The sequence below is a fragment of the Stegastes partitus genome, unplaced genomic scaffold, assembly GCF_000690725.1.
Source record: "Stegastes partitus isolate 25-593 unplaced genomic scaffold, Stegastes_partitus-1.0.2 Scaffold1159, whole genome shotgun sequence".
Taxonomy (NCBI): Eukaryota; Metazoa; Chordata; class Actinopteri; family Pomacentridae; genus Stegastes; species Stegastes partitus.
The window spans coordinates 111,938-123,121 of record NW_007578890.1 but is presented as its reverse complement, the minus strand read 5'-3'; the positions used below and the strand labels follow the sequence as shown (position 1 = coordinate 123,121).

At 40.0% G+C, this 11,184-nt stretch overlaps 2 protein-coding genes across 2 annotated transcripts; both read left to right on the top strand.

Annotated features, from left to right (window-relative positions):
- Positions 1-731: 731 nt before the first annotated feature.
- On the top strand, positions 732-5,420 carry parp3 (poly (ADP-ribose) polymerase family, member 3). Its single transcript, XM_008296875.1, has 11 exons — positions 732-842; positions 1,130-1,332; positions 1,422-1,547; positions 1,879-2,058; positions 2,239-2,377; positions 2,851-3,074; positions 3,169-3,324; positions 3,458-3,544; positions 3,621-3,798; positions 3,908-4,051; positions 4,374-5,420. The coding sequence occupies exons 2-11, from the start codon at positions 1,150-1,152 to the stop codon at positions 4,544-4,546; spliced, it is 1,590 nt and encodes a 529-aa protein (XP_008295097.1). The 5' UTR covers positions 732-842; positions 1,130-1,149; the 3' UTR covers positions 4,547-5,420.
- Positions 5,421-7,907: 2,487 nt separating this feature from the next.
- Positions 7,908-9,200, top strand: gpr61l (G protein-coupled receptor 61-like). The gene has a single exon (XM_008296873.1). The coding sequence runs from the start codon at positions 7,908-7,910 to the stop codon at positions 9,198-9,200; it is 1,293 nt and encodes a 430-aa protein (XP_008295095.1).
- Positions 9,201-11,184: the final 1,984 nt, after the last annotated feature.

Sequence of the window (11,184 nt, the reverse complement as noted above, 5' to 3'; positions counted from 1 at the left end):
AAATTATAATTTAGCAAATTTTAATTTATTATTACTTTTTCAATTTCTAGTTATTTGAGTGACTATTGTGAATTTTGCCTTTTCTTTAATGGGAGGGTATGAATACATTTGAGGGCGACTGAACATGAAGTTGTTTCATTTTTCCCAGTGGATGCCTCAATCTTAAATTTCCTACTGTTAACTTCAAAACAATAGTAAAATAAATGTAAGGCTAACGTACATTACAGTTCAGCATTGTTGACGTTGGACATGTGCTAGCAAGTTATTTCAAAAATACCCATCCTTTAGGTGAAACTGTAACATTACCAATGGTCTGAAAGGTTTATCAAATAAAAATTATTGGTTTTAACAACAACTGTGGCTAATTTTGACCTCAGTGTTGGCTATTTTAATAACAACCTCTTGTCAATGGACGTAGACAGTAAATAAATGCACCTCTGTTTTAGGAAGTAGCCGGAGGAGCAGTGGGATTAGGAAAAAATGTCCCTAACCCTGTTTAAAAATATATGTACTGTAATGTAAACCATACACACAAGAAATTAGTTAAGCTATTTTAATGGTCGGTTTAACATTGTCTAACTCTTGTTATTTCACTTGTGGAAGTCAAAAAGTCACCTACCGGCAAGCTAGCTAGGTGGCGGTATAGCTGTGAGCTAGCACTGCGTTTCCATGGACTCCAGCAGCAGGAAAGACAGCTGAGCTCCTCCTCTTCCTTGTTGTAAACTGAAACTAACTAAATAAAAATCCACAGTCAGCCTGCTGCAGTCGGTCCTCTGCTCGAGTAACGAAGACGCCCTGACTCCACGTCTCCTGCTAACATCGTTTTGTTTTCCCGTTAAAAGGTAAGTTCTTATCTGTTGGACATCCAGGTCGTCTTCGGGATAAAACAGGGGAGGACGGAGGCTTCTTTCTCGCTTTGCTCCAAAACAACAAAACTGCTGTTGTAATATGGCGTTTATCCTCTTACGTAACGCGGAAGCTGGCTTGGAATTACTCCCAGTTAGTACATTAGTGGGGAATTCATCCATTTGTTGTGGGGTGAACAGCCGGAGGGAGGGGGGGCTGTCTGACCGGTGCAGGCATGCCTGAACTTGCCCAGACAACCAACATGACTTAAGTTTGTGTGCAGCAGGGCTCTCATTCAGCAACATGCCACCCAAGAGACGAGCTGCAGCTGCTGCTAAGGCAGGAGGAAAGAAGGTGAAACAGGAGGCGGCACCCAAGCCCAAAGATGCCTTCACCTCTGCTAAGGAGGCCCTTCTGGCTGCAGGGCCACAAGTGAAAGGCAAGAGGAAGGTGGATGAGCACTGTCCTCTGTCATCCTCTGGAGAGGTAGGAAACTGTACACTACTGTATATAGATTACTTAATACACAGAGCGAAAAACGAGTTTTGATAAATGTTGTGTTCTGTCTCCACCAGGTATATGAGGACTATGACTGCATGCTCAATCAGACAAACGTTGGACATAATAATAATAAGTTTTATGTCGTCCAAATCATTAAAGCAGGCAACAAGTACTATTCCTGGAACAGATGGGGCCGAGTGGTAAGTTTATCCAACAACAGATTTCTCTATTTATTTATTTTTTTTCATTTATTTGTAAAAGTGTCAAATATTAGGAGTTACATCCACATGACTTAATCCTTAATTGATTGTTATTGACTGCAAATTCCTATTGCATGCAGTATGTTAAGTGTGCTGATCATGTGTTGAGGATTTCCTAAAATACACGTTGATTGTTTTTAATGAACAGTACCTTTAAAATTATAATGCTTATTATATTATTGTAATGCTCTTTTGGCAGCTTATGCAGCTCGTGTTGATGGGATTCCTTTTGTTGCATTAACCAAATTGGCCCTCTCTAATCTAATTTAAGGGGGAAGCGGGACAAAACAAACTTAACCCCTTCGATAAGGTTGAGAATGCTGTCAAGGACTTTGAGAAAAAGTTTAAGGACAAGACAAAGAACAACTGGAGCGACCGGATGGATTTTGTGTCTCACGCGGGGAAGTACACCTTGATAGAGGTGGACGGAGAGGAGGACGCTGAGGTCACGGTAATGTGAATGTGCATCTTATTGGAACAAGGAGTGTGGATATGAAAGCCAAGCTCATTGTAAACCAGTAGTTACCATCATCTGCCAGGCACGTCATTGTAGAAATAGTAATAGAAATAGTTTATGCCTTTGGTATTTAGTTTAAACTTCTGCAAAATCTCTTATGCTTTGGCATTGCAGGTGGACACTGTCGATGGGAAGGCGGTCAAAGTTTCGAAAAATGTCCTGCCTTGCACCCTTAATGAAGCTACACAGGACCTCATCACTCTAATTTTCAGCAATGACATGTTTAAAGAGGCCATGGAATGTATGAACTTAGGTGGGTGTGTCTCAGTGAACCAACCTTTTATGCAAACAGGTTCATGTAGTTTTCAAAGTTCAGTGTGCATAAAATACCAGTTCTACAACCTGCCCGTTTGGATAGAGTTGTTCTAAATTCAACTGGGTGCAGGTTTAAAAATAGTCTCTGAGCTTTTGTCTGTTTTCCTCAACTTTCAGTATTGCTTAGAGTTTTAGGAAACTAGGGAGATGAGAGTGCAGAGTGTGACATGTGAATGATTAACTGTTACTACAAGCAAAGGGTGAAGTCTGTGTTTATACATCTTCTTATCTCAGCATTTGAGCGTGTATGATGATTGTTTGTCATGTTTTTTCTGTCATTTAGAAGTAGCTGAAAAGAGTTTGCACCTTAAAATAGACTAAATACACTGTTCAAGATGTCTTTTCTGAGCAAAAACATACAATACTCATCTAGATGGGATTTATGCTTTTTTGTGTTTGCTGACTGTACAGACATCAAAAAGATGCCTTTGGGCAAGCTCAGTAAGGTGCAGATTGCAAAGGGCTTTGAAGTTTTGGAGGAGCTTGAAGCAGCGATGAGCCAAAAACGCGGAAGACAGCGTCTAGAAGAACTTTCCTCAAAGTTCTTCACCACAGTCCCGCACAACTTTGGCAGGCAAAGACCGCCAACCATTGACAACAATGAGATTATCGAAAAGAAAAAAGAGATGCTTATGGTAAGATTTTAGCTTACATATGTTGGAATAAACTGTCCCTCTGTGATGTTTTCTCAGTCCTAAATGCGCTTTCCTTTTCATATGTTGTATACAGGTGCTGGCCGACATTGAGCTTGCCCAAACTCTGAAGTCAGAGACTGAGAAGGCTCAGGAGGAGATGGTAGAGACAGTTCCTCATCGTATCGACCAAGACTACAATTCTCTCAAATGCAGGCTCACTCTAATGGACAAGAGTTCAGAAACATTCAAGGTACTGTGTCTTCAGCGATAAGGTGAATACAAAATATCCCAATAATCCCATGCATATTTATTTTCTGTAGCACTATTTGTTGTGTCATTTATTTATTTTTTCTTCTTTTTGTTTTTTTTTTTTACATTTAAAGATCATTGAAAAATACCTGAAAGCGACTGCAGGTGACTATCGCAAACCAAAAATTGTCAACGTTTGGGAAGTTGATCGAGAAACAGAGGTAGACAGGCGCTTTTGATGCATTTAACACAGGAGACCAGAGTCCTGTGCCTTAACACACATGTTGCATGTTGCAGGGAGCGCGCTTTAACGAGAATGACGATCTGGAAAACCGCCGTCTGCTGTGGCACGGTACAAACATAGCGGTGGTGGCAGCTATCCTGAAGAGTGGTCTGAGGATAATGCCCCATTCAGGAGGCCGCGTTGGTCGCGGAATCTATTTTGCATCGGAAAACAGCAAGTCTGCAGGTTACGGTAAGGCTTTTGGGATAGGAACAAAAATATTTCTATAATACAGATATTTATTGCAGTCATAATCATAATACTGTGTTTGAATCACACTTTTTTTGTAATGCATTTTTAGTGAGCTGTTGTAAAAATACTGGAGTGATGTTTCTGAATGAGGTAGCCCTCGGCAAAGAGCATACCATTACCAAAGACAACAGTTCCCTGAAGAAGGCTCCTGCAGGCTGTGACAGTGTGGTGGCACGAGGCAGTGTGGAACCAGGTACAACACTTTGTAAATGAATAAGTTTATTAATATGGTTATATTTTTCTCTCTAATCTCTAGTTCACTGTCAGTAGAATGTTTTAAACACACATCTCTTGTCTCTAAAAATCTCTGGCAGTTTGAAGTTGCAACGGTAACTCATGAGAAAATACACAAAAAAAGACCTGCAGTTCACGTTCAAGATCATATTAGTTATTCAATAAGTTTCTACTTGGCTTCTCTTATTACCAGTTTCCCCAGTACTGATAACTGACAAAAGCATTTGAGAGCCAACCTGTGCACACTTTATGTGTTAATGTGGTTCATTTCTGTGGTTCAGATCCCTCCAAGGACATCTTCATCACCCTGGATGGAAAGAAAGTTGCTGTACCACAGGGTAAGCCCATAAATCAGGCCCAGTTTTCAGACAGCTACTTCGGCAACAGCGAATATCTCATCTACAAAGAGAGCCAGTGTCGCATCCGCTACCTGCTGGAGCTGCTCATGTATTGATCATTCAAATCAAAGAACGAAGCAGGTCCTTTAAAAATGAGAAGTTCCTCGTTGCCTCTTTGTGATGGGCTTCCTACTACGCTTGGATATGCTGTTTTCTTATCTAAAATGGCTACTGTCTTTACTATTACAATGATTGTGTAGATGTTTCTACAATCATGCATAAATGACTAATTCTTTTACGTGCCTTATGCTTCTTACATTTGTGATAGACTGCACTTCTTCTTTTGCACATACTAACAAACTATACTTGCTATTTCCTTTACCATGAAAAAATGGTAGTTTGCACTAGCAACTGCAACTGGTTTCTAAATGTCTGATAAACAGCATTTTATTTGCACACTTTTGATTTTAAATTGCCTACTGCACCTTGTGTTCTATTTGGTATCTCACTTCTAGTTTTAGTAGCCTGCTTTTTGAACATTACTTAAATCCCAGTGGGTTTGTTTTATTTTATTTTTTTTGGAAAAGAGTTCTATCCCTCAGGAAGAAGATATTGTGGATGTTTAGAGAGGATTGCCGCATGCCTTTACAGTTACACAAACCTTTTCAAATAATATTAATATATGGCAAAAGCAAAACCTATATACTATGCACATACATGACAACAGAAGTATTAAGTGCAAGTTGTTGCTAATGTTCAAGAATGGTTACAAATTTTGTGTTTACTTGAGCTCTTGAGAAAAACTGACTGTAAAACAATATGTGTCATGAATAGCTTTGTCTTGCACAGTAGACCTTCTAGCTTTATCTCAAATACAACCGTGTGGTGTCAGTAATGAGCAAGGCCCTTTGAAATAAAACTGCCTCAGCATATTTGCACTATGACATTACTTGAACCCGTGGTTAGTAAATAAACTAAATTTCCCCTGCATCTTGTTGTAATGTCTTTCCTTTTCGCTTTTGAAGACTTATTGTTGCATACTTGCTTATTTGGGTCTTTTCCAGACGCAAGTCAGACATTGTTCACCTTTGGGTTTTTTTTTGTTTTTTTATGTGTTTGCTAAATTTATAATAGACTTACCTGACAATAAGACACAACAAGTAGAAAACAGGTTCAATAGGTTCTATGTAGAACATTAGATCCAATAGATAGCCTCAGTGATTCAAATAAATGCTGTACAGGCTCAAAATGTGTTCTCCTGTTGCATTAAATTGAGAACAGACAAATGCTGGTCTCTGGAAACTTAAGGTCAACAATTTACGTTTAAGTAAATACGCAGACTAAGCTGATTTTAATAGAGATTTGTTTGTGAATCCTGAAACAGGTCTCTGTATTTGCATTTACATTTACTAGATATCTTCTGACCAGAAGTGGCTCTTAAAATAATGAAACATGAGGCTGTCCAAACATCTCCCATAGAAAATGGATCATGTATTCTATCTGTGATTTTAAATTTTACTGAGAAATTAAAAAAAAAAACAAAAAAAAAACATAGGAAGAGCATTTCCCCTAATTATGCAAGATCCTTGCAAAAAAAATAAAATTAAAAAAAAAAGGTCAGATTGCTCAGACTCATTTGATTTTAAGAAAGTAATGTGAATGGTGTCAGGTTTTTAACACATTTAGCTGAAGGCATAGGCCACATCATTCAGACATATTGCTTTAATTTAGTTGACCTAGGGCATATTTAACAGGGAAAGCATTCATGTGATGTGCTTTTATTTCGTCATTGGCTATTTTTTGTGCTCATGAATACAGAAAAGGATGGGAAATGTGTAACAGAGTTTAAAAAGAAATCAGTAACCACTACAGTGCATATGTAAAATACGTCGAATAAACAGAATTAAACACATTGCGTAAATAAAATAATGCACGTGTTTATAGTGCATTTTATTTTTGAACTACAACAACAGCTTGTGCAAAAGGACAGAGTTAGCTGCATGAGGTTTAATGTCCTCCTTAAACTGGTGGTGATTAGGACCCAGGGAGGGCTGAGCTCTGAAGAGGGACAGTGGAGTGTGTGTCCATTTGAAGGAGCAAAAAAACCCACCAGCACACACAATCACACAATACAATGTGTGACAGTCACTGCCATACACAGCACAGGACAGGAGTGAGGGTGTCACAGGAGGAGGGGTGAGAAGAGGCATAATTTACCATCTAAAACCATCATGGAATCATTGATCAATGCATTTTTAATCAGGAATATGCAGGTGTGATAACTTTGGACTGCTGGGGCCTCTCTGCAGAAGAACCTCAGACACTTTTTTTAAATAGCTTGCATTTTCAGGTAAAGGACTGTTTTGCTTAAGAAATAAAGCTGGACTATCTCTGGTTTGGGCCTGTATAAACAATATGTGGGACTTTGGCAGGAGCTTGGACACCTGGTTAACCTGTTTGGTTTGAACTATACCACACAAACAGAGTGGATCATGGGTGAGTAGTTTAATGTATAATCTGCAAAATGTCATGCAAGTCTAGATGGAATTTTACTGTAAATTCGCAGTAAATCAATATGCTTTGACACACAATTAGATATGAAGGTACACATATTTTTCAAAGTGCAGCAATGCATCCTCCGGCGTTGGGTATTGACATGATTTTTTTAGAAACACATTTTCAACCTTTTCTGTGTAGACATTTTCGGAGCAGAAATTTGTGCATTTGTTTTCTAAAGTAAAATGGTTAGTGTTTTCATACAGCAGGTGATTTTTGAAAAAAAACTCGCCAGTAGAAGGGAAAGACTTAAACTTCTGTGATATTAATGACTTTAGAATTTCACATTGCATTTTGTCTATATGACTAGCAAAGACTGAAAACTTTAGCCGCATATGAGAGCATCTGTCTGTCAGTTTGTATGAATCCCAGAAAACCAGTCACCAATATTACTAGAAGTGGAGGGAATAGACTGCTGAAGGAGAAAATTGCTTATTGTCCTCACAACTCTTACCTCTGACAACAGTGTAGAATGGTCCTCAATGGGGGCTAATACTGGTTTTACACAAGCAAGACTACACCTTGCCGTTTTTTGCTATAAACAATTCCCAATTTACCCATAAATGCATCTGTTTACACCTAAAACATGCACTAACGGTTCACATGTTTCCAATTAGTAATCAGTAGTTAGTGGAAATTTAAATGCAATATTTGATCAAGATAATGTTAAGTAAGCAGACCTCTCAATATTCAACTGTATTAAAATATTTTTATGTCCTTATATGGGCAGAGGTGACAACATATATACAGAAATAAAATTTTAAAAAAGTTGCTTTTTTGAGGCTACGTCAATGCACCTAAAATGTCTGAACTGCCTTCGAAAATTAATTATTAGATGATTTATAATTTCTGTCCTCTCAACACAGGGCATCCACATATGAAGACACCTGAGATACAAATAGCGGAAGTTGTGAATGAATAATGGCTGACAAGTCCGGTTCCATGGTAGCCGCTGTGCCAAATCATTCAGCTCCAAATCTTACCACCGCCCTGTGGGAGTCCAATCCTACGGTTCCTGCTGATGTGGGCGTTGTCACGAGCTCCCAGTCGCAGATCAAAGACCTTTTTGGCTTGTTCTGCATGGTGACCCTTAACCTTATTGCTTTGCTGGCCAACGCCGGTGTGATGGTGGCCATCGCTCGAGCTCCTCACCTCAAGAGGTTTGCGTTTGTGTGTCACCTCTGTGCAGTGGACCTGCTGTGTGCCATCCTCCTCATGCCTTTGGGTATCATATCCAGCTCACCGTTCTTTGGCACTGTAGTGTTTACTGTTTTGGAGTGTCAGGTTTACATCTTCCTTAATGTTTTCCTCATCTGTCTGTCCATTCTCACCATCACAGCCATCAGTGTAGAGCGTTACTTCTACATTGTCCACCCGATGCGTTATGAGGTCAAGATGACCATTAACCTTGCTATCGGTGTCATGCTCTTAATCTGGGTAAAGTCGCTCCTCTTAGCTCTGGTCACGCTGTTTGGGTGGCCGGCTTACGGACATCAGAGCTCTATTGCAGCAGCTCATTGCTCTCTTCATGCAAGTCACAGTCGCCTGAGAAGAGTATTTGCTGTGCTCTTCAGTGTGGTTTGTTTCCTGGCTCCTGCGTTGGTTATCTTTGCCGTTTACTGTGCTGTGTACAAGGTGGCTCGCTCTGCAGCCCTGCAGCAAGTCCCTGCGGTGCCGACCTGGGCCAACGCTAGCCCTGCCAAGGATCGCTCAGACTCCATCAACAGTCAGACTACCATGATTGCCACCACACGCACTCTGCCCCAGAGACTATCACCAGAAAGGGCCTTCAGTGGAGGCAAAGCTGCACTTACATTGGTTTTCATCGTGGGCCAGTTTTTGGTGTGTTGGCTGCCCTACTTCATCTTCCACCTGCAGATGTCCTTGACCGGCTCCATGCAGAGCCCTGGGGACTTAGAGGAGGCCGTCACCTGGCTGGCCTACTCCTCCTTTGCGGTTAATCCGTTCTTCTACGGTCTGTTAAACAGACAGATCAGAGAGGAGCTGGTGAAGTTTCGGCGTTGCTGCCTAACCCAGCCTGTGGAGTTTGGGGCATCCAGCCAAGAGGGCTCCCTTCAGGAAAACTTCCTCCAGTTCATCCAGAGAACCACTAGCACAGCTGAGACTCGCTCCAACTGTGCCAACGCCAGTCCCAGAAACAATGCGGACAGAGGAGTTAAGATTCCTGGACAAATACCTGAGGAACATGCTTAGACGCTGACCCAATTAAGTGGTGGACTACAGTGCTAATATGCAGGCCAAGTCAGATGTTTTTCGCTAGATAAAAGGTCCACATTTTACATATCTTGAAAAACAACTGCACCCATATGTACTATATTCACTGAAAAAATCAGTTGTTGCTACAAGTAGGCCTCTTGTCAATACTACCCACAATGTAGACAAAACCCAGTTGCAGTATGAACAATATCAATATATACATTTTAGTATTGTGAGAAGACAGACTGAAAAAATGTGTACATTTCCTTTATATATATATTAAATGTCCAGTGCCTTTTACTGTTTAATTCTGATAGGCTTTCTTATTATAGGTCAAGGTGCTATGATTGTACTGTAACATGAAACATTGAAAAAGTGACAGCTTTTACCCTGCGTATATTTTCTATTCTTGTTGCAATTGGCTTGATTTTAACCACATTTGTAGAATTTTTATATGTTTGTAAATGTGTAAGTCTGGAGTGTGTAACTGCAATAATAAGGTCATATTTTGATGGATGTTGTAAAATGTTCTACGCATTTAATTTGGGGCAGATAAATTCAAAAATGAATAAGACTTGGCTCCTCTGTGTCATTTTACATGCCAGTAACAATATACGGTATATTCAAATGTTACTTTGGTGGTCGACTGTGTTGAAATTTGTGGTGCTGTATGCAAATGTCACCAAGCAGTGGTTCTTAACTTGATAAACAGCAGCACGGTGTGTCTCCCACAAATCGACAAATGATCCCTTCAGAGCACTAATGCCCTTGGTGTGAGGAGCTCCTGTGAATCTGAGGGTTAATACCTCCGAGTTCCTGTGTGTAGCAGATATGCTGATAGATGGTGAATGTCATCTGCCCCTGTCGTCATGGAAATTGAGTGAGTCGGTGACTCACATAGCAACAGTGACCTTTTGGCTAGATGTATGCTTTAGCGTTAGGTCCTGATTGGAGTGTGCTAATTCACATGCAGACTGATTACACAAGGCCTTTAAGTTCAGATAGAGACTCATTAACATGTGAACAGAGGCTGAAGGTAGGTGGTACAAGTCTCGGCGAATATGGACTACTATAATTGTGACATAGGCATGGTGAGGCGGAGATAGTGAATTTACAATGGAAATCATTACTAGGCATTGATAATGCTCTGAGAGTGGTAACAAAGTGCTATTTTATGGCCTCTGGTGTTTGTATTAGTCTTTGGGAGATAGCAGAAAAAGACAGAATAGTGTGGCTACAGCAAATAACAGCAAACATCATTTTGCTCCGTGGCTGTCACTAAAGTATACACGCTTGTTACATAACTCTGGTTTAATACTTGAGTGAATATTGCATTTACTTCCCCACTGTGAATATTGACGCTGAATAAACACACACAGGAATATGACTTACACAGGTATGAATGTGTTGCCTATGTAATAATGAGACTTTCCTGAACACCAACAAATCGACTTACATTATTTATCCAGAAATCAGGTTATGTCAGCTATTCACACACAACCCATTTTGCAGGATTGGAGTTCAGTGTTTCCACACAAAATACAACATCTGCTAGATCTGGATAATGCAGCTGCTATTTTTCAAACATATTAATGGATGCTAATTTATACACAAACTATATTGTCATCATGCCATCCCTAATGACCTGTCTAATGGGCTTAATTCAGAGGTTATTTTAATGGAAACAGCTAAGCTTTGTCTTCTCCAGAAACATCTGGAAGAATAGATGATTTCTCATCTCAAATCAGACAAAGCAGCAGGTGGAAGAAAATGGATTTTAGCATTGTGTCATTTTTTTGGTATTTGTTCTCACAAGAATGTCCCTGCTTTTTTGCTTCCTAATGTGTGCATCTCCAACACTGTTCTTAATCCTGAAAATGTAATGCCAGATGTTTAGGATCTGACAACACAGCACAGCTGGAGGAAGACAGCAGGAGCAGAGATCCCTCACTGGGTTTAATATTTCTTCTATAGGGTTGTT